Source organism: Nerophis ophidion, linkage group LG04 (genome assembly GCF_033978795.1).
Source record: "Nerophis ophidion isolate RoL-2023_Sa linkage group LG04, RoL_Noph_v1.0, whole genome shotgun sequence".
NCBI lineage: Eukaryota > Metazoa > Chordata > Actinopteri > Syngnathiformes > Syngnathidae > Nerophis > Nerophis ophidion.
The window spans coordinates 19,311,024-19,335,824 of NC_084614.1; the positions used below are offsets into that span (position 1 = coordinate 19,311,024).

Consider the following 24,801-nt stretch of genomic DNA (forward strand, 5'->3'; position numbering starts at 1 on the left):
TTGTACGAATATAGACCTGAATGGACCCTCTCATTGGCAGTGCCCCTTATAATCCGGTGCCCCCTATGGTCCGGAAAAACATGGCAACCAATCCATCCATCCATCTTCAACTGCTTATCCGGAATCGGGTCGCGGGGACAACAGCTCCAGCAGAGACCCCCCGACTTCCCTCTCCAGAGCAACATTAGCAACTTCCTCCTGGGGTTCCAAAGTGTTCCCAGGCCAGAGAGGAGATGTAATCCCCCCATCTGGTCCTTGGCCTGCCGCGGGGTATCCTCCCAGTGGGACGTGCAACGAGGACCTCCCTAGGGAGACGCTCGTGAGGCATCTGCACGAGCCACCTAAGCTGGCTTCTTTCCAAGCGAAGGAGCAGTGGCTCTACTATGAGTCTCTCTTGGGGGACTGAACTTCTCACCCTATCTCCAAGGGAGGTGCCAGCCACCCTTCTGAGAAAACTCATTTGTATCCGCAATCTTACTCTTTCGGTCATGACCCACACTTCATGACCATAGGTGAGAGTAGGAATGTAGATAGCTTGGTAGACCAAGAGCTTTGCCTTCTGGCTCAGCAGTGCGGCAGAGAGACTGCAATACTGCCCCGGCTGCTCCGATTCTCCGGCTGATTTCCTTCTCCATCCTTCCCTCACTTGTGAACAAGACCCCGAGATACTTAAACTCCTGCACCTGGGACAGAGTCTCGTTCTCTACCTGGACTGTACAAACCATCGGTTTCCTGCTGAGAACCATGGCCTGAGATTTGGAGATGCTGATCCCTCATTCCAGTCGCTGAACCGATCCAGTGAGAGCTGAAGGCCATAAACCGAAGGTGCCATCTGGACAACATTGTCTGCAAAAAGCAGTGACACCACCTTTAGCCCCCCCGAGACGTATACCCTCTACACCATGGTCACGACTCTGTCAGGCTTGCCCCTGACAGTTTGACTTTGTTTTAGTTTTTTCTCTGCATTTATCTGTTTCCTGTGTTTAGTATTTCCTGTCTTTTAGTTCCTGTCTAGTGCTCTTAATTTTTCAGCTTCCTGTCTTGTTCCCTGAGTGCTGTGCTCCCCTTCAGCTGTGGCTGATTGGCATCTGGCCACAACTGTTGCCAATCAGCCGGCTCCTATTTGTACCTCCTTTGTCCTGTGTCAGTTGCTGGATCATCGTATTGTCTTGTCGATGTCATGTATAGGCGCGCTCGTGATGTGTTATCGCGCCTGTCGTGTCGTACCTTGTCTTTGCAGCGTAGCGGTAAGCTATATTCAGTTGATGTTTGTAGCTTACTGTTTTTTGTTCCCTGCTTCCGTTGTATTTTTTATTATACAAGTACAACTTCTGCTTGCCTGTTCGCTACCCACTGGCTTCCACGCTAAGCTCCTGTTTGTTATTTTCTAGCTCCCAGGCTAGCTCCTTTCGTTTGATTATCCGCCACGTGCGCGCTTGGTGTTTGTACCCTTTTGGTTTTGTTTTTGTCTTAGTATGTACTTAAATCATGTTTTCTCATTCCATGCCTGCCTCCATCTCTGCATCTTGGGGTTCGTCATCAAATAACTCTGACAGACTCTGCCTTGAAATCCTGTCCGTGAAAGTCACAAACAAGATAGGAGACCAACCCCCACTGGAAACGGATCTCCCATAACTTTGATAGCGCAACGTAATTCCGAAAAACCCAGGACGTCGGTCGGGCGTTTGGTGATTTGAAATCGCACACCCAGCGACGGATATTATTGATCGCTGGCGCGGCGTAACCAATCGCGTCGTGAGATTGGGAGCCATGTTCCAGCAGCATGTCCAATCCGCTTAAAGACCCAGAGAGTGACGCATTAACAGTCTCTCGCACACTTGCAGCCATGATTATTGGTGTTTACTATCAGTCTGACAGCTGGAATGAGAGAGTGAACATGCGTTAGTTAAGGCCGTCCTCACTTGTCCAACGCCTGTTGCTCGGATTTACAGTCTCCCGCCTTCTTGCTCCGGTCTATCTTTGTCACCTCTTCGCAAGTCCCCCCCCTCAGAGGTGAGATGCCACATTGAGTCATACATTGGGTTTTTTTTTCGTCCTGCGTCATGACACTATTGCACGCCGCATGACACCTCTTTCTCATTTTGGATCTCAACTACAGGTGTCCCCATTAAGGTGAGTGTGTCGCGGTCAAAGACGTCACTTCTTAGCACACCGACAGCTTGTTGCCTCGACAACTGAAAATCCTTTGATGACATCTTGGATGTGTTGGCCAGCAGAGCTTTAGGGTTCTTCCATTTTTTTGACCTCGGGCCCCAACTTTTCCACTTCAGGGGGACCTTCAGAGCCTTTTCCATTGCTTCCCCTAAGCTCTGGAACAGCCTTTCTCTCCACATTAGGTCAGCCCAGAGCCTGGGGGTTTTTAAAACCCTTCTTAAGACCTACTTCTTCTCGCTGGTCTTTGACCTGAGCTGAGCCTGCCCACTAGGCCACCATTTTCTGGTCCTACCCCCCCAACCCTTCCCTTTAGTTTTATGTATCTATTTGTTGCACTTTTTATTTGACCCCTTTTACCGTATTGCTTTTTGTACTATTTTGTTCAACTTATTCATTGTTTGTTATTTATTTGTTTTCTGTTTCTGTTGCTCTATGGGTTTTTTTTTTAACCTATAAAGCAATTTGGTTCAATTTAAAAGTTGTTGTAAACGTGCTATATAAATAAAATTGACTTGACTTGACCTGGGGACCCACTGAAATATTGACACTGAATTAGTCATTTTACTGTTGATTATAATATTTTCCTCAGACTTACATACAGTTCACAAACTTGTCAAAGGATACGGAAGCATGTGTTAATCACAGAGATTATTATTTATTTAACAAAAAAAAAAAAGTTAGGGCTTTAGTTAGAAAAACAAACAACTAAATTAATAATTATGTTTCTTAACTAAACTGTTAAAAAAAATGAAAATACCGCTTCACCACTTTAGTCATATTTTTTGCGCTTAAGAAATGTTTCTATGACTTAAGTTTGTTTGTTTGAGTTGGTCACTTCAATGTCTTTATTGAGAATGTCAGAAGAAGCAAAGAATTCAACAGAGACGGAATCAAATTTGGCTCAATTGAGAAGAGACGTCTGGGCTGTACGCTTGTACAGTCTCCATCACACTCTGGCGAAAAATTGTACGCCTCCTCTTTTATTTGGACTTTCCCTGATTACATGGCAACAGTTGTTTCTAAGGGAGGGGGTCGTAAACAGCCATTGCCTTTGATTACAAAAAGTTCAAATAAAATGTAAAAGAGTTCAAAGAGGTCCCTAGAGGGGAGCCGGATCCTGCTTCCATTTAGCTTTGTAGTTCTTTGTTCAAGACAATATCTGTCTGTTGATTACAATACATGAAAGTAACAGACAATCTTCATGTTGCTTCCCATCCTACACAGTAGAGTTTTACAAGCCTTTTGCTTGGTAGGTTCAAAGATAGCTTTTGTCTTCTCGCCGGGAACTCATGGCAACACAAAGTTTTGTGATAACTTAGATACAATTATTCTAACAAGGACTTGACTTGACCTGGGGACCCACTGAAATATTGACACTGAATTAGTCATTTTACTGTTGATTATAATATTTTCCTCAGACTTACATACAGTTCAGAAAATTGTCAAAGGATATGGAAGCATGTGTTAATCACAGAGATTATTATTTATTTAACAAAAAGAAAAATAGTTAGGGCTTATGTTAGAAATATAAACAACTGACATATGTTGCGCTAAAATAAACTAAATTAATAATTATGATTCTTAACTAAACTGTTAAAAAAAATGAAAATACAGCTTCACCACTTTAGTTATATTTTTTGCGCTTAAGAAATTTTTCTATGACTTGAGTTTGTTTGTTTGAGTTGGTCACTTCAATGTCTTTATTGGGAATGTCAGAAGAAGCAAATAATTCAACAGAGACAGAATCAAATTTGGCTCAATTGAGGAGAGACGTCAGAATTTTGACCATTGTATAAATATGAATAAGTCCATTCATTTAAATGGGAAGTTTTTTTTTGTTTTAGAAATTTGGGAATTTCGGGAAAACCGGGAATAAAACAAAAAGATCATACCACAATTGTCCTAGATGATATGAATAGGTTGGTGTTGGAATTGTTTGAAACGGTTGAAAAATGTTCCAATATATGAAATGTCTTTACTATTGAAAGCAGCAACTAGCACCACAATTAAGTCCCCATCCATCCATTTCTACCGCATAGAAGAAGGCAACATCACACAGCAAACCACACAAACACATACACACTACCACTACCTGGGAATACCAAAAAACTAATCAATGATTGAAGTGACAAGCTTGCAGTCATACAATACTCCGTTTGCGGACAAGGAGACAAGACAGCTGTCGAAGCACGTTCAGTCCCTTTACTGACCAAATGTGACAACGCAGTAAAAAGATTCAACGGATCCGCTGTATCACAAGAGCTAACAAAACACAGCTGAGCTAATGCTACTCTGCCTGGCACTCTCGCTGATGTCACACGTCACTTAGCAACTGGCAACGCTTTAAAAGAGAAACACGCTCGCACGCACTCAACTTTCATGAAACCTCTTTCAACTGTATACGGTATGCCAGATTTTTAATAAATGTTTTAAGTTACACAATTAGTTCCTATTGTAATTAATTAAATGTATTAGTATTAATACTATATTTATCATGTATATGTATATTATATATTTATTATATAGAGAGCAATTCCGTTACTAATTCAATTACTTTTTTGGCTAAATAACAAGTAACTATAATCAATTCTAATTCTCCAAACACGGGGTACTACTGTATACTGAACGGTACTCTAAAATCCGAAACGTACTGAGACCGAAGTAAGTGAGCCGAGGGAACGTTGTATTACACAGCAGAAACACAACCAGTGTTGGGATAGCAGTAAGAAACTGTTTAGTCAGCATTAATGCCACCATATAGTTTCACACCAACAGCTGAGTAGTGCCATCGACATTTAAAGTGAATATTTTAGTACAGGCCTGGGCAATTATTTTGACTTAGGGGCCAAATTTTGAGAAAAAAAAAATGTGTCTGGGGGCCGGTATATCTATTTTTGGGAACACTAAAACAAAACCTCACAATAATGTGAGGTAATTGAATGCTAAAAATGACAGACCGTCTGATTTTTTTTTTTTACTGAATGTGACACCCAGAATGTACATAAAAATAAAGAATGTAGGATTTCCAATATTAACAATGAAGGATAAAACACTGAATATTGACAACATATGAACGTCACTTAGTGCCTCGTCTGAGCTGCTGTGACTTTGATTACCGTAATAACTAATTAGATTACCATAGTAACGAGTAGGACTGGGCGATATATCGATATACTCGATTTGTCTCTGTGCAACATAGAAAATGACTATATCGTGATATTCGAGTATAAGTTCTCACACAGTTGCTTTTGGCTGCGGGAATTTACACTACAGGCTGTTCACACTCTTTCCTGTCTCTCCTTGCAGAGACATAAAACAAGCGCACCTTCTTACACACGCCCTCCTTGAGCAGACTGGTAGCTACATGGGTAACATTAGCTGTGATGCTAACGGCGCATTGCGAGTGGTACTACGAGAGAGAGAAGGTGCCATTCTGGTAACAAATGGAGAAAGAATTAAAAACTCCGTTTCCATATGAGTTGGGGAATTGTGTTCGATGTAAATATAAACGGAATACTATGATTTGCAAATCATTTTCAACCCATTCAGTTGAATATGCTACAAAGACAACATATTTGATGCTCAAACTGATAAACATTTTTTTTTAAAGCAAATAATCATTAACTTTAGAATTTGATGCCAGCAACACGTGACAAAAAGATGGGAAAAGTGGCAAAAAAACTGATAAAGTTGAGGAATGCCCATCAAACACTTATTTGGAACATCCCGCAGGTGTGCAGGCTAATTGGGAACAGGTGGGTGCCATGATTGGGTATAAAAACAGCTTCCCAAAAAATGCTCAGTCTTTCACAAGAAAGGATGGGGCGAGGTACACCCCTTTGTCCACAAATGCATGAGCAAACAGTCGAACAATTTAAGAACAACGTTTCTCAAAGTGCAATTGCAAGAAATTTAGGGAATTCAACATCTACGGTCCATAATATCATCAAAAGGTTCGGAGAATCTGGAGAAATCACTCCACGTAAGCGGCATGGCGGGAAACCAGCATTGAATGAACGTGACCTTCGATCACTCAGACTGTATCAAAAACCTACATCAATCTCTAAAGGATATCGCCACATGGGCTGAGGAACACTTCAGAAAACCACTGTCACTAAATACAGTTTGTAGCTACATCTGTAAGTGCAAGTTAAAACTCTTATTGGCAAAGCGAAAGCCATTTATCAACAACATCCAGAAACGCCGCCGGCTTCTCTGGGTCCGAAAATCATCAAAGTGGACATTCAGCACGTACGGTCCATAATATCATCAAAAGGTTCAGAGAATCTGGAGAAATCACTCCGCGTAAGCGGCATGGCGGCAAATCAGCAATGAACGACTGTGACCTTCTATCCCTCAGACGGCACTGTATCAAAAACCGACATCAATCTCTAAAGGATATCACCACATGGGCTCAGGAACACTTCAGAAAACCACTTTGTTAGAATAATTATGTATATATATATATATATACACACACATACACAGTATATATATATATATATATATATATATATATATACACACACAAGATTGTAGCTGAGATAGGCGGCAGCGCCCCCCGCGACCCCAAAAGGGAGTAAGCGGTAGGAAATGGATGGATGGATATATATATATATATATATATATATATATATATATATATATATATATATATATATATATATATATATATATATATATATATATATATTAGGGCTGGGAAACGATTAAAAATTTTAATCGAAGTTAATTGCACTATTTCTCCGATTAATCGCGATTAACTGCATTGTATACGCGAAGCCCAATAATGAATTCAAAAGTAGTGTGTAATGCACCTTTATTGGAATATTCTCCCACATGAACAAAAGCGCCAAAACATTTGTTGTGCAAACACAATTTAAATCAGTCCTTGTTAAACAGTAGCAGTTAAATAGCATATTTTATGAAAATCAACTCAAAAAATGTAAATACAAACATTTAAGCTTATTTCCACTGCCAGGGTATTTAAGTTATCCTGTTTGTTATGGAAAATAAATATAATCTACATACAAATCTCTGAGCCACAATCATAACATCCGAACAGGCAATTTCTGAGGTAACAGCAGAAACATTTTTTTTTTATCAGGGATCTTATGTTTAAAAAACCTGTATTATAAGTAGTGGGCTGTTTTAGGGAATTTTTGATCAAATTATCCGTAGTAACAATATTAATAATGTTGTGTTTATTCTGCGTAGTGCACTTAAAATAATTATGACCATATCTAGGAATTGATATGATGGGAATTTTCCGATTGTTTGCTTGGTGCTTTGATAAACTGAATGCATATACATGGTACTATATTGTGATGTTATGAGCCAGGGAAAGAAATAACTACCCTACCCAGCATGCAACAGGAGTGACGAACATGCGCGGTAGCCCGGTATAGGTTGTGTCGCCATGATGGCATCTTGTATGTTGTGTAATGCACGCTCTGAAAGCAAACGTTAAGAACTCAGCCAACACTCCTCGTCTGCAGTATTGATAAATAGACGGACAACACATATACTCCGCTGCTTCACAGGCCGCTGGATGTAGCCGGCAAAATATTCCCATGCTAGCTAGCCGGTCTAGCAAGCACGCGTCTTTCAGTCCGAAACGGCCCGATCCATCCACATCCAGAATTGTCTGGCGGTCGTAAGTGATCCCGGAGTGATCACGCTGTAAGCCAGCCATGAAATTTGCAGAATTGTCCGGTATTTTTGCCAAATGTTCCATCTTTACCAAGAGCCATCTTGTTAAGAAAAGGTGTTAACTAAATAAAAGCATGTAAAAAACATACGCAATTGTGCGATAAAATAATTGTCGGCATTATTGGTTGATGAGTTAACTCGTAATTAACGCATTAATTTGCCCACCCCTAATATATATATATATATATATATATATATATATATATATATATACACACACACACACACACACACACACACAGTATATATATATACACAGTATATATATGATCACACTAACTTTAGTAGATAGATAGATAGATAGTACTTTATTTATTCCTTCAGGAGAGTTCCTTCAGAAAAAGTATGCTTAAAGTCTGTTGCTTTAGTTATTAGCTCTTGTGCTCAAGTTAGACTTTTTCTAATCCATGCAAGGACAAAACTTCTTGTCTGATGGGTGGCCTCAGCCACAGATGTTATCTTTGTTTTAGCCCGCTAACAGCTAAGGACTTCAAAAAACAAAACAAAAAAACGTAGATTTACATCGCGCTTTTCTAAACACTCAAAGCGCTCACAAAGAAGTGGGACTCATTCATTCACACCTAGTGGTGGTAAGCTACATCAGTAGCCACAGCTGCCCTGGGGTAGACTGACGAAAGCTTCAAGGACCGCAACGAAGATAAGATGACAACACGCAGACAAAGCAGGGACACAAGGCCCCCCAGCCCATTCCGTCACGTACTGTGCGTTCTGGACCAACTTTGCATAATATATGTGACCACTCCTTATAGAGGCGGCCTCAGTGATGTTGACTATAGAACTCTGAATAAAAAGAGTGTGGCGGGAGCTGAATTTTAGAGCGTAGGGCAAGACTGTGCAGCGCCATGCGTTCTCATGAGCTAAATAGAACTCTGCCTCTGCATGATTCCTTGCTTCTTGTCTTGTTTAATAGATGTCATCAGTGTTTGAACCTGACAAGTTTTCATCTTAAAGATCTAAAAAAAAAAAAAATGATTTGGGAATGTCCGGCGGGCCGGATTGAAAAATCTAATTTGCCCAGATCTGGTTAAGTATGATGATTCAGTAAGAACTGTTCCTAAATGAACGACCTCAGGCTCTTGCATTTTACTAAAATTGCGTTCAAACCTGCATCCTTTCTAAATCCAAAGATGCTGCATTGTCTGCTTTTCAAAGATCCTGGCATCCCCGGGAATAATCTGCATGAACTCGACGCCGCTCCCCCTGTTGCCGTCACCAGCAGTGTTTATTTTGATTCCCTCAAAACGGGGATTGGTTTTCTGATGCGTTTTCGCTTCGCCTGGCTAATGGAGCGTCTCGCCGCCACGCAGAGGAAAACGCTTATTATGCGTCGCATTTGCTTCCCTAACCGAGGGGATGAATCTCATTTGTCTCGGTAGGGGGCCGAGAAACATTCAAATGCGACCGCAGCGATGGAGCCCTTCCACGATCCTCAGGCATCACTCGCTGCTGTTTCTTAGCCATTTTCAGATGGCGGCTAACCTTTTCACCGCGTCCCAGATTTGTATTCTCTTTATGAGTCTTCCTTCAGTTGTGACCCCCCCCCACCATACTGTCACGCAACATCCAGACGTCACGATGCAACAGTGGGGCAAAAAAGTATTTAGTCAGCCACCGATTGTGCAAGTTCTCCCACTTAAAATGATGACAGAGGTCTGTAATTTTCATCATAGGTACACTTCAACTGTGAGAGACAGAATGTGAGAAAAAAATCCAGGATTTCACATTGTAGGAATGTTAAAGAATTTATTAGTAAATTATGGTGGAAAATAAGTATTTGGTCAACCATTCAAAGCTCTCACTGATGGAAGGAGGTTTTGGCTCAAAATTTCACGATACATGGCCCCATTCATTCTTTCCTTAACACGGATCAATCGTCCTGTCCCCTTAGCAGAAAAACAGCCCCAATGCATGAGGTTTCCACCCCCATGCTTCACAGTAGGTATGGTGTTCTTGGGATGCAACTTAGTATTCTTCCTCTTCCAAACATGACGAGTTGAGTTTATACCACAAAGTTCTATTTTGGTTTCATCTGACCACATGACATTCTCCCAATCCTCTGCTGTATCATCCATGTATCCATTTTAGTATAAACTCAACTCGTCCGGTTTGGAGGAAGAAGAATACTGAGTTGCATCCCAAGAACATCATACCTACTGTGATGCATGGGGATGGAAACATCACGCTTTGGGGCTGTGTTAAGGAAAGAATGAATGACATTTTGAGCCAAAACCTCCTTCCATCAGTGAGAGCTTTGAATGGTTGACCAAATACTTATTTTCCACCATCATTTACAAATAAATTCTTTAAAATTTCTACAATGTGAATTCCTGGATTTTTTTCCACATTCTGTCTCTCACAGTTGAAGTGTACCTATGATGAAAATTACAGACCTCTGTCATCATTTTAAGTGGGAGAACTTGCACAATCGGTGGCTGACTAAATACTTTTTTGCCCCACTGTAAATGACCGTGGAGCACACAAGCAGTTGGATATTTTTGCCACAAAGCTCCTGGATGTTCGGTTTTTAGGGGCGGCCGGCCGTGTCCTGGTGCGGGAGTGTGAAAGCCGGTCGGACGGGGGCGATGACTCATGGATGGCGTCACCAGGGCAGCGCAGTAGGCCACAGTGTTGGGGGAATATATGTGTGTGTGTGTGTGTGGAGGTTAGTGGCTTATTCCGCAGGGTAATGAGAACATTTTATGTCCAGAAGAGCTATCCAGAGTATTATTAAAGGCCTACTGAAATGAGATTTTTTTTTTATTAAACGGGGATAGCAGGTCCATTCTATGTGTCATACTTGATCATTTCGTGATATTGCCATATTTTTGCTGAAGGGATTTAGTAGAGAACATCCACGATAAAGGTCGCAACTTTTGGTCGCTAATAAAAAGAACCTTGCCTGTACTGGAAGTAGCAGACGATGTGCGCGTGACGTCACCGTTGTGAGGGCTCCTCACATTGTTTTTAATGTGAGCCACCAGCAGTACGAGCAATTCGGACCGAGAAAGCGACAATTTCCCCATTAATTTGAGCGAGGATGAAAGATTCGTGGATGAGGAAAGTTAGAGTGAAGCACAAAAAAAACAAAAAGGCGACGGCTCCATGGGAGGGTTTCAGATGTAATTAGACACATTTACTTACTAAGATAATTCTGGAAAATCCCTTATCTGCTTATTGTGTTAGTAGTATTTTAGTGAGATTATGAAGTCATACCTGAAAGTCGGATGGCTGCGGTGAACGCCAGTGTCTCTGAGAGAGGCCGAGGAGCCAAGATCACAGCTGCCTTTTTGAGCTGCAGGATGAGGTCGCGTAATCCACTCAAGTCTCCGGTAAGAGCCGACTTAATATCACAATTTTCCCTTCCCAAAACTTGCTGGTTGACGTAGAGAAACATGTTCGCTTGACCGCTCAGTGTTAAAGCTTCACAACAAACAAAGAAACACCGGCTGTGTTTCGCTTGCTAAAGGCAGCTGCGATCCACCAACAGCATTCTTCTTTGACGTCTCCTTTATTAATTGAACATATTGCAAAAGATTCAGCAACACAGATGTCCAAAATACTGTGTAATTGCGCGATGAAAAGAGACGACTTTTAGCCGTAAGTGGTGCTGGGCTAATATTTCCCCGCCAACCAATAACGTCACAAACACGCGTCATCATTCCGCGACATTTTCAACAGGAAACTTTGCACGAAATTTTAAATTGCAATTTAGTAAACTAAAAAGGCCGTATTGGCATGTGTTGCAATGTTAATATTTCATCATTGATATATAAACTATCAGACTGTGTGGTCGGTAGTAGTGGCTTTCAGTAGGCCTTTAACCTTTGTGCGGCCCTACACTGCGAAAAGTGAAATTTAAGTAAAATGAAATATCTCAAATTTCTGTCTGATAAGATCCTTCATCATCTTCTTCCGCTTATCCGAGGTCGGGTCGCGGGGGCAGCAGCCTAAGCGGGGAACCCCAGACTTCCCTCGCCCCAACCACTACGTCTAGCTCTTCCTGGGGGATCCCGAAGCGTTCCCAGGCCAGCCGGGAGACATTTTTCTCACTAAGCAAATGTTATGGTAGAGTGTTTTACTTGTTTTAAAGGTTTTGGTACTAAATGATCTCAGTAAGATATTACAGCTTGTTGCTGAGATTCGATGCCATATATTGAGTAAAACATGTGACAGTCGCTTGCTGTCGTCGTGCGGGTTCTACGGACCATCAAGGAAGGACATCTTGCTGAGCAGGTTTGAGTCTTATTTTTTCAAATAAAGCTTTTGTCTTCAGATCAGGACGTTTAACAGATCCTTCTCTCCTGCTCGCTCAATTTCAGCCGGCCGCTTCGTCGGCTCGCTTTCTGTAATTTTCGCTCGTCAGGTTCTGCTGCGGGTTCTCCTACTCCTTCTCCCCTTTTATAATTCATGAGGCGATGGGTTGATTGTGTCCCGGGTCATGGTTATTCATAGTTCTGCCATTGTGCAAGTTTTAGTATGCTATTGTGCTAGTCTTTTGTTTCATAGCCCAGTTTATTGTACCGCCACTGTGCGCGCTTTTTGTTGGTTCCTGTTTTTAGTTTTAGTGTTAAAATAAAAAGATGTCTCTACCTTCACACCATCGCCGTTTCCACTCCATTCGCTTCGCACCTCGGGAAAAACAACCCACGTCCAATTCAAAGTTTGACACCGGGGTGATGATTTTAGGTTGTCCTGAAGAATTTGGAGGTAATCCTCCTTTTTCATTGTCCCATTTACTCTCTGTAAAGCACCAGTTCCATTGGCAGCAAAACCGGTCCATAGGATAATACTACCACCACCATGCTTGACGGTAGGGATGGTGCTCCTGGGATTAAAGGCCTCACCTTTTCTCCTTCAGACATATCGCTGGGTATTGTAAAATAATATTTTTGTATCAAAACCAATGTCATGAATTATTGACTTATTTGCGACTGTAATTACCCAACCTCATCTTATTTTTCTCTTAGAAATATTGCATATTTTGCATTTTGTCATTATAAAAAAAAATAAAAAAAAAAAATAAAATAAAAAATCGATAACGATGCACATTTTATTCCAATAGATGAAAAGTTGTTGAAAGATTTCAAGCATTTAAAGTAAAAAAAAATAAATTTATTGCTGACCTATGATACATTTATGAGTGAGTCCCATTTGGATCTTTGGAATAATTATGTATAGTCAATCTTAAAGGCCTACTGAAATGAGATTTTCTTATTTAAACGGGGATAGCAGGTCCATTCTATGTGTCATACTTGATCATTTCGCGATATTGTTTATAACGGGAGCCACCAGCAGTGAGAGCAATACGGACTGAGAAAGCGATGATTTCCCCATTAATTTGAGCGAGGATGAAAGATTCGTGAATTAGGATATTGATAGTGAAGGACTACAAAAAAAAAAAAAAAGCGACGGCTCCAGTGTGAGCGTTTTAGATGTAATTAGACACATTTACTAGAATAATTCTGGAAGATCCCTTATCTGCTTATTGTTTTAATAGTGTTTTAGTGAGATTGTAAAGATTGCAAAGACATACCTCGAGGTCAGATGGCTGCGGTGAACACGCAGTGTCTCAGAGAGAAGCCGAGGAGCCAAGCTCACAGCTGCTGCAAGACGATAATCCAATGATCTCTCCGGTAAGATATATATCACAATTCTCCCATCCAAAAACATGCTGGTTGACGTAGAGAGAACATGTTCGCTTGACCGCTCCGCTTCACAACAAACAAACACCGGCTGCGTCTCGGTGCTAAAGACAGCTGCAATCCACCGCTTTCCACCAACAGCATTGTTCTTTATAGTCTCCATTATAAAATGAACAAATTGCAAAAGATTCAGCAACACAGATGTGCAGAATACTGTGTAATTATGCGATTGAAGCAGACGACTTTTAGCTGCCAGTGGTGCAGTGCTAATATTTCCTGACAGTCCGTCATCATTACGCGACGTTTTCAACAAGAAACTCGCGGGAAATTTAAAATTGCAATTTAGTAAACTAAAAAGGCCGTATTGGCATGTGTTGCAATGTTAATATTTCATCATTGATATATAAACTATCAGACTGCGTGGTCGGTAGTAGTGGGTTTCAGTAGGCCTTTAAGGGTTAGGCACATAGTCGGCCGTATGTCATAAGCAGGTGCCTTCCTGTCCAAGCATTACCTACTCAAAGACTGCACATGTGTTTTGCTTCAAGGCAGTCATGGATGTTAACCAATCTTTTTGCTCAAATTTGAGAGACACGCGCGTGTTAGAGTCCTAAAGGCGTGCGGCAAAGTGCGCGTGGGTCTGGTTCAAAACATCGCAGGAGATTGACAGTCGGCCTGATTTCAAAATGGTTGCATCATGAAGAAGAGTATATGCCCCACAAACTAAACACATTTAAAAGGGGAACATTATTACAATTTCAGAAGCGTTAAAACCAATAACAATAAGTTCCCAGTGGCTTATTTAATTTTTCGAAATTTTTTACAAAATTTTACCCATCATGGAATATCCCGAAATAAGGCTTTAAAGTGCCTGATTTTCGCTATCTGTGAAGCCACCCGTCCATTTTCCTGTGACGTCATTTAGTGATGCAAACAAAACGAAATTGAAGAAGAAACTGAAGCTATTGAGCGAATAGCTATTGAAGCTATTCGGCGATCGCCTTCTAACCAACGATTGAGTGTTGCAGGGTATCCATACATCTCTGTGCCATGTCTGTCGTAGCATCGCCGGTAAAATGTGCAGGAACAACTTAAATCAGTTGATTGGTAAGTGTTTGTTTGGCATTAAATGTGGGTGGAGGGAAAGGCTGGATGCAAATATAGCTACAAATGTACATACAGCTAGCCTAAATGGCATGTTAGCATCGATTAGCTGGCAGTCATGCTGCGACCAAATATGTCTGATTAGCACATAAGTCAATAACATCAACAAAACTCACCTTTGTGATTTCGTTGACTTTATCGTTGGAAATGCATCTGCTTTGAGTGTCGCAGGGTATCCATACATCTCTGGGCCAAGTCTGTCGTAACATCGCGGGTAAAATATGCAGACGAGGGACTTTCGGATCTTTTGACACTGGTGCAACTTGAATCCGTCGATTGGTATGTGTTTGTTTGGCATTAAATGTGGGTGGAGGGGATGGCTGGATGCAAATATAGCTACAAATGAGGCATAACGATGCAATATGTACATACAGCTAGCCTAAATAGCATGTTAGCATCGATTAGCATGCCGTGCTAATCGATGCACACTCCACGTAATTCAACTTGAATCCGTCCCTGATAGTGTTGTTACACCCTCCGACAACACACCGACGAGGCATGATGTCTCCAAGGTACGGAAAAGTCGAAAAAACGGAAAATAACAGCTGATTAGACTTGATGTTTGTAATGTGTTTGAGAAAATGGCGGATTGAAAGGCGTTTAATTCGCCAAAATTCACCCATTTAGAGTTCGGAAATCGGTAAAAATAAATATATGGTCCTTTTTCTGCAACATCAAGGTATATATTGACACTTACATAGGTCTGGTGATAATGTTCCCCTTTAAAGCCAACACAAGTACACGCCTCAGCTCCACTTCCGCATGCATTTTTCTTGTTTGTCCCACGTCCTTGGAGAGAGTTTGCGATTCAAGCACAGAGGAACAATGCGGTCCCGCTGTGTTTATCACCAAGCACCCTCTCACCTTTATTGATGCCCCGTCCCCCCTCCCTTCCTGCCCTCCAGAGAGGTGAGGCATCATGGGGAAACACAACAGCAAGCTGGCCCCGGAGGTCCTGGATGACCTGACCAAGAACACGGAATTCAACGAGGCCGAGCTGAAGCAGTGGTACAAAGGCTTCCTCAAAGACTGCCCTTCCGGCATCCTCAACCTGGAGGAGTTTCAGCAGCTCTACGTCAAGGTCAGGCCTCGCTTGCTCGCTCTGGTTGTGTGGGGGAGGCGCATCCCCCGCAGGCGAAATCGTACTTTTTGTCGCAGTTACATTAATATTAATGACTCAGTGTGAACATTAACTCAGCAGGGCAGTGTTTTTCAACTGTTTTTGAGCCAAGGCACATTTTTTTGCGTTGAAAAACTCCGGAGGCACACCACCAGCAGAAATCTTTAAAAAAGCGAAACTCAGTTGACAGTAAAAAGTCGTCGTCGCAATTGTTGGATATGACTTTAAAGCATAACCAAGCATGCATTACTATAGCTCTTGTCTCAAAGTAGGTGTACTGTCACCACCTGTCACATCACCCATTGGTCTTGTCTTGCGCTCCTATTTTGGTGGCTTCTTCTTTTTTGGGGGTATTTTCCTGGAGCAGTTTGAGCGATATTTCTACTTTGTTTTAGCAATCAAAATTATTTCAGTTGTTTTATATCCTTTTTTGTGGGGACATTGTTGATTGTCATGTTCGGATGTACATTGCGGACACCGTCTTTGCTGCACAGTAAGTCTTTGCTGTCGTCCAGCATTCTGTTTTTGTTTACTTTGTAGCCAATTCAGTGTTAGTCTCGTTCTGCATAGCCTTTCTTAAGTTTCAATGCCTTTTCTTAGGGGCACTCGCCTTTTGTTTATTTTTGGTTTAAGCATTAGATACCTTTATACCTGCACCCTGCCTCCCGCTGTTTCCGACATCTACAAAGCTGCCTCCTACTGATATAGAAGAGTATTACACAGTTACTCTGCCGAACTCTCTACAGCAGTGGTCCCCAACCTTTTTGTATCCGCGGACCGGTCAACGCTTAATAATTTGTCCCGCGGCCCGGGGGTGGGGGTGGGGGGTTGGGGGGGGCATGTCCCTTTTTTTTTTTCTTTGTCATGAAAAAGGGAGATTTTTGTGGTTGGTGCACTAATTGCAGGTGTATATTGTGTTTATGTTGATTTAATAAAAAAAAAAAAAAACACATTTTTTTTTATTTTTTTAAATAAAAATTAATACAAAAATTCTTCTGCGGCCCGGTATCAATCGGGCCACGGCCCGGTACCGGTGGTTGGGGACCACTTCTCTACAGCACTGACACTCAACAAGAACACATCATTTGCAGACTATAATTAATGGTTTGCAAAAAATATTTTTAACCTGGCACAGTGGTTAAAAATTCAGCAGTAGGGTTCTCTGACCCATCACCATCCAGTCCACCATCTTGGCCCTTCCCCCTGCATTTATCTTATGTTTGTATTTTACAGTTTTTCCCGTACGGCGACGCCTCCAAGTTTGCCCAGCACGCTTTCCGGACGTTTGACAAAAACGGCGACGGCACCATCGACTTCAGGGAGTTCATCTGCGCCCTGTCCATCACCTCCAGGGGCAGTTTTGAGCAGAAACTCAACTGGGCCTTCAATATGTACGACCTGGACGGTGACGGCAAGATCACACGCATGGAGATGCTGGAGATCATCGAGGTAGGGGTCTACGGCTGGGGATGGGCACCGATACCCGGTTCCATGATGGCACCGGTGCTAACGTAAACTGTAGTAACCAGATAGAAAAAAGGAAAATGCCTCATTTCAGTGCTAAATGATAGGTGCTCAAAGATTCGAAACCCGTAATGATTCAATCCGTTTCCCATTTCTGCGTGACGATTCGATTCAACACGATTTGCGATTAAAACTAAACTTGTAATGTACTGTTCGGTATGATAATTATAATGGGACTTTTTTGAAACAGGTTGGAAATATTCCTCCTGGTTGCATTGAGATGGCCTGAAAACATGCTTTTAAAATGATTTCTGAATGTATAAATATATACATTTACATATATACCCACATACTATATATATATATATGTATATATCTCGACTTGTCCAGGGTGTACGCTGCCTTCCGCCCGAATGCAGCTGAGATAGGCCCCAGCACCTCCTGCGACCCCAAAAGGGACAAGCGGTCGAAACTATATATATATATATATATATATATAAAAAATTAGTGGTGGGCAAATTAATGCGTTAATTATGAGTTAACTCATCAATCTATTAACGCCGACAATTATTTTATCGCACATTTGCGTATGTTGTTTACATGCTTTTATTTTGTTAACGCCTTTTCTTAACAAGATGGCGTCGCCCGGATGTTCTTCGGCGTCAAGGGGCTCTTGGTAAAGATGGAACATTTGGCAAAAATACCGGACAATTCTGCAAATTTCATGGCTGGCTAACAGCGTGGTCACTCCGGGATCACTTACGACCGCCAGACAATTCTGGATGTGGATAGATCGGGCCGTTTTGGACTGAATGACGCGTGCTTGCTAGACCGGCTAGCTAGCATGGGAATACTTTGCCGGCTACATCCAGCGGCCTGTGAAGCAGCGGAGTATATGTGTTGTCCGTCTATTTATCAATACTGCAGACGAGGAGTGTTGGCTGAGTTCTTAACATTTGCTCTCAGAGCGTGCATATCACTACATACAAGATGCCGTCATGGCGACACAACCTATACCGGGCTACCGCGCATGCTCGTCACTCCTGTTGCATGCTGGGTAGGGTAGTTCTTTCTTTCCCTGGCTCATAACATCACAATATAGTACCATATATATGCGTTCAGTTTATCAAAGCACCTAGCAAACAGTCGGAAAATTCCCATCATATCAATTCCTAGATATGGTCATAATTATTTTAAGTGCACTACGCAGAATAAACACAACATTATTAATATTGCTACTATGGATAATTTGATCAAAAATTCCCTAAAACAGCCCACTACCTATAATATAAGTTTTTTAAACATAAGATCCCTGATAAAAAAAAAATGTTTCTGCTGTTACCTCAGAAATTGCCTGTTCAGATGTTATGATTGTGGCTCAGAGATTTGTATGTAGATTATATTTATTTTCCATAACAAACAGGATAACTTAAATACCCTGGCAGTGGCAATAAGCTTAAATGTTTGTATTTACATTTTTTGAGTTGATTTTCATAAAATATGCTATTTAACTGCTACTGTTTAACAAGGACTGATTTAAATTGTGTTTGCACAACGAATGTTTTGGCGCTTTTGTTCATGTGGGAGAATATTCCAATAAAGGTGCATTACACACTACTTTTGAATTAATTATTGGGCTTTGCGTATACAATGCAGTTAATCGCGATTAATCAGAGAAATAGTGCGATTCACTTTGATTAAAATTTTTAATCGTTGCCCAGCCCTAATATATATATATGTGTGTGTGTGTGTGTGTGTGTGTGTGTGTGTGTGTGTGTTGGCCCTGCGATGAAGTGGCGACTTGTCCAGGGTGTACGCCGCCTTCCGCCCGATTGCATCTGAGATAGGCTCCAGCCCCCCCCCGCGACCCCAAAAGGGACAAGCTGTAGACAATAGATGGAGACACATATACAGTATATATATACAGTATATATATATATACACACACATATACATACATACACACACACACATATTACAAGCGGTAGACAATGGATGGATATATACACACACTAATTCTATATATATATATATATATATATATATATATATATATATATATATATATATATATATATATATATATATATATATATATATATATATATATACATATATATATACATATATATATACATATATATATATATATATACATACATACATACATACATACATATACACACATATTACAAGCGGTAGACAATGGATGGATATATACACACACTAATTCTATATATATATAGAATTAGTGTGTGTATATATCCATCCATTGTCTACCGCTTGTAATATGTGTGTGTGTGTGTGTGTATATTATATATATATATATATACATACATACATACATACATACATATACACACACACACACACACACACACACACACACAATATATATTATATATACAAACCCCGTTTCCATATGAGTTGGGAAATTGTGTTGGATGTAAATATAAATGGAATACAATGATTTGCAAATCATTTTCAACCCATATTCAGTTGAATGCACAACAAAGACAACATATTTGATGTTCAAACTCATAAACCTTTTTTTTTTTGCAAATACTCATATTTAGAATTTAATGCCAGCAACACGTGCCAAAGAAGTTTGGAAAGGTGACAATAAATACTGATAAAGCGGAGGAATGCTCATCAAACACTTATTTGGAACATCCCACAGGTGTGCAGGCTAATTGGGAACAGGTGGGTGCCATGATTGGGTATAAAAACGTCTTCCCCAAAAATTCTCAGTCTTTCACAAGAAAGATGGGGCGAGGTACACCCCTTTGTCCACAACTGCATGGGCAAATAGTCAAACAGTTTAAGAAAAACGTTTCTCAAAGTGCAATTGCAAGAAATTTAGGGATTATAACATCTACGGTCCATAATAACATCAAAAGGTTCAGAGAATCTGGAGAAATCACTCCACGTAAGCGGCATGGCCGGAAACCAACATTGAATGACCGTGACCTTCGATCCCTCAGACGGCACTGTATAAAAAACAGACATCATTCTCTAAAGGATATCACCACATGGGCTCAGGAACACATCAGACAACCACTGTCACTAAATACAGTTCGTCCCTACATCTGTAAGTGCAAGTTAAAGCTCTATTATGCAAAGCAAAAGCCATTTATCAACAACATCCCGAAACGCCGCCGGCTTCTCTGGGCCCGAGATCATCTAAGATGGATTGATGCAAAGTGGAAAAGTGTTCTGTGGTCTGACGAGTCCACATTTAAAATTGTTTTTTGAAATATTCGACATTGTGTCATCTGGACCATACAGGTTTTGGAACAACATATGCTGCAATCTAAGCGCCTTCTTTTTCATGGACGCCCCTGCTTATTTCAGCAAGACAATGCCAAGCCACATTCAGCACGTGTTACAACAGCGTGGCTTCGTAAAAAAGTAGTGCCATACTTTCCTGGTCCGCTTGCAGTCCTGACCTGTCTCCCATCGAAAATGTGTGGCGCATTATGAAGCGTAAAATATGACAGCAGAGACCCCGGACTGTTGAACGACTGAAGCTCTACATAAAACAAGAATGGGACAGAATTCCACTTTCAAAGCTTCAACAATTAGTTTCCTCAGTTCCCAATCGTTTATTGAGTGTTGTTAAAAGAAAAGGTGATGTAACACAGTGGTGAACATGCCCTTTCCCAACTACTTTGGCACATGTTGCAGCTATGAAATTCCAAGTTAATTATTATTTGCAAAAAAAAAAATAAAGTTTATGAGTTAGAACATCAAATATTTTGTCTTTGTTGTGCATTCAACTGAATATGGGTTGAAAAGGATTTGCAAATCATTGTATTCCAGTTATATTTACATCTAACACAATTTCCCAACTCATATGGAAACGGGGTTTGTAGTTAGGGCATTCGTCAGTCCCTCCAGGAGTTTACAATGTGACGATTTACACAAATTAATCCAAGCCTGCATTTTGTTAGAATATATAACAATTTGGACCAAGCTATATTTCTAACAAAGACAAATCATTATTTCTTCTAGATTTTCCAGAACAAAAATTTTAAAACAAATTCAAAAGATTTTGAAATAAGATTTAATTTGATTCTACAGATTTTCTAGATTTGCCAGAATTTTTTTTTTTTTAATTTTAATCATAATAATTTTGAAGAAATATTTCACAAATATTCTTTGTCGAAAAAAAACAGAAGCTAAAATGAAGATTTAATTTAAAATGTATTTATTATTATTTACAATAAAAAAATAAAAAAAACTTGAACATTGATTTAAATTGTCAGGAAAGAAAAGGAAGGAATATAAAAAGGTAAAAAGGTATATGTCTTTAAAAATCCTAAAATCATTTTTAAGGTTGTATTTTTTCTCTAAAATTGTCTCTCAAAGTTATAAGAAGCAAAGTAAAAAAAATAAATGAATTTATTCAAACAAAGTGAAGACCAAGTCTTGAAAATATTTTCTTGGATTTTCAAATTCTATTTTGAGTTTTGTCTCTCTTAGAATTAAAAATGTCGAGCAAAGCGAGACCAGCTTGCTAGTAAATAAATACAATTTAAAAAATAGAGGCAGCTCACTGGTAAGTGCTGCTATTTGAGCTATTTTTAGAACAGGCCAGCGGGCGACTCATCTGGTCCTTACGGGCTACCTGCCGCCCGCGGGCACCGCGTTGGTGACCCCTGGGTTAAGGAAAGACTCTTAGTTAATGGCTTGCTGGTTGTATTATAAGGCCATGCAGAATAAGGCATTAGTAAGTAAGTACTTAGTAAGTACTTAATCATGACTAATTAACAGCCAATGTTAGTAATTTACATGTTAATAAGCACCCAACTAATGGTTCATATGTTCCCCATACTAAAGTGTTACCCAAATGTATAAAATCATAGGTTGATTCAATGTTATTGAAAAAAATAAGTTTCTAAGCATCGCAACCTTTGGGGAAAAAAAATAATCACAAAAAAATCCAGAGAAAAGTTGGAGAGACTGATATATGGTAGTCCAACCCTCAACAAAGATGGGTGCCGAACTAAGAGTGATGTTCCACAGGGTCAAGATGTCTGTTCTGTGCCCGCCGCAGGCAATCTACAAGATGGTGGGCACGGTGATCATGATGCGCATGAACGAGGACGGCCTGACCCCGCAGCAGCGCGTCGACAAGATCTTCTCCAAGATGGACAAAGACCACAACGACGAGATCTCCCTGGAGGAGTTCAAGGAGGCCGCCAAGTCGGACCCCTCCATCGTCTTACTGCTGCAGTGCGATATGCAGAAGTAGACGGCGGTGGAGGGGGAGGGGGGGGGGGATACAGGACAGAATTATGGGATATGGAGGACGAGGAGGAGAATCTCATTCCCGGGTGTCATTTCGCAACACGCCTCACATGTCGATGGTAGGAGATTGAAAAAAAAAATAGTTTTTTGAGAAATGGGCTTTCTGATCATCAAACTGAACGAGCGTAATCGGCCAAATCCCCTCCCACTCTGACAAGCGTTGCCAACCAGATTACCAGGTGACGTCTGCAGGCAGGCTTCAGGCCAAACTTCATTGAAATCTGACGCAAACCGACGACGGCTTTTGTATCGTCTCGTGTATAGAGAAGCTTAAACGTCGATATTTGCGATACTATCGGTGGTTTGCAATTATTTACCGTTGTTTCCGAATTGAAACACTTTTGAGAACCTGATAATGATTATTGATCCGTACAAACCACTGTATGAGTTGTGAGCGTCTGCAATCTGCATACCATCACCCGATTGTCAAAATAGATGAAAAAAGGATCTTTAAACAATCTCCATCGTTTTCAAAACATGAGAGACACGATAAAAAGGTTGTTTTTTCACATTCTAACATCCAATCCAATATATTTATATATTTACAAATATGCGCCACACTGTGAACCCACACCAAACAAGAATGACAAAACACATTTCGGGAGAACATCCGCACCGTAACACAACATAAACACAACAGGACAAATACCTGGAACCCCTTGCAGCACTAACTCTTCGGGGACGCCACAATATACACCCCCCGCTACCCCCTATCCACCCTCAACCCCCCAACACCGCCCACCTCAACCTCCTCATGCTCTCTCAAGGAGAGCATGTTCCAAATTCTAAGCTGCTGTTTAGAGGCATGTTTAAAAAAAAAAAGCACTTTGTGAACTGCACTTTTTAAATGTTTTTATTTTGCCCATCGTTTTCAAACATGAGAGACAAGATAAAAGTTTTTTTTTTTTCATATTCTAACATCCAATCCAATCCAATGTTTATATATTTACAAATATGCGCCACACTGTGAACCCACACCAAAAAAGAATGACAAACACATTTCGGGAGAACATCCGCACTGTAACACAACATAAACACAACAGGACAAATACCCGGAACCCCTTGCAGCGCTAACTCTTCCGGAAACGCCACAATATACACCCCCCGCTACGCCCAATCCACCCTCCACCCCAAAACCGCCCACCTCAACCTCCTCATGCTCTCTCAGGGAGAGCATGTCCCAAATTCCAAGCTGCTGTTTTGAGGCATGTTAAAAAAAAATTGCACTTTGTGACTTCAATAATAAATATTGCAGTGCCATGTTGGCATTTTTTTATCCATAACTTGAGTTGATTTATTTTGGAAAACTTTGTTACATTGTTTAATGCATCCAGTGGGGCATCACAACAAAATAAGCATAATAATGTGTTAATTCCACAACCGTGTATATCGGTATTGGTTGATATCAGTATCGGTAATTAAGAGTTGGACAATATCGGAATATCGGCAAAAAAGCCATTATCGGACATCTCATTTAGCAGCACATTTAACCTTTTAAGGCCCAAATTGTTTATTAACATGCTTTTGTTTATTTCTCTTTGCTATTTGGGCTTATTGGACCCTAATTAAAAAAAAGAATCCTCTATATCGCTTAGTGCCTAGTCATGCGTTGAGAAGTCTACTCAGTTTATGTTATTTCCCATATAATTGGTGTATACTATCTGAATTGGGGTCCTATGCCACTTATGTGGACACTTACAGGTGGCAGTATAAGTGTCCACATAAGTGGCCATAGGACCCCAATTCAGTAGTATACACAATTTTGGAAATAACTAAATGGTGCTCTCCACGCATGTGGCCACTAAGCGTTTAGAGGATTTTTTTTACCAAAGTGCTGCACAAAAATAATAAAAACAAGATTCAAATACTATCCAATGCCTGAATAAAAACTAATATAAAAACAATATACAAATAAATATAATTAAAAACTATTTTAAAAGGGGAAAAAACAATGAAAACAATAAATAGAAATAAAAATGTAAAACACAGGAGGACTACCCAACTCACGTCGTGTTAAAAGCCAGAGAATAAAAGTGGGTCTTAAGCAGGGGTCTCAGACACGCGGCCAGCGGGACGTTATTTTGCGGCCCCCAACTTAATATAAAAGTTTAATGTTAGTGCGGCTTGTGTTATTCGGGTCCAAAATGGCTCTTTCAATGTTCTGGGTTGCCTACCCCTGCATGAGTGGAA

General features: G+C 40.6%; 1 protein-coding gene across 2 annotated transcripts in view; it reads left to right on the forward strand.

The window, feature by feature from the left end:
- The window catches only part of LOC133551063 (hippocalcin-like protein 4), a 59,895-nt gene extending 35,712 nt beyond the window's left edge, over positions 1-24,183 (forward strand). The window contains exons 1-4 of one of the 2 annotated variants that reach the window (XM_061897369.1): positions 1,877-2,013; positions 15,620-15,795; positions 17,068-17,283; positions 22,358-24,183. In XM_061897369.1, coding sequence (XP_061753353.1) covers positions 15,634-15,795; positions 17,068-17,283; positions 22,358-22,555 — 576 coding nt within the window. In that variant the 5' untranslated portion in view covers positions 1,877-2,013; positions 15,620-15,633 and the 3' untranslated portion in view covers positions 22,556-24,183. Of the gene's footprint in view, positions 1-1,876; positions 2,014-15,619; positions 15,796-17,067; positions 17,284-22,357 lie in introns of those variants that run through there. The other variant, XM_061897368.1, reaches the window with a different exon arrangement.
- The last annotated feature ends 618 nt before the right edge of the window (positions 24,184-24,801 follow it).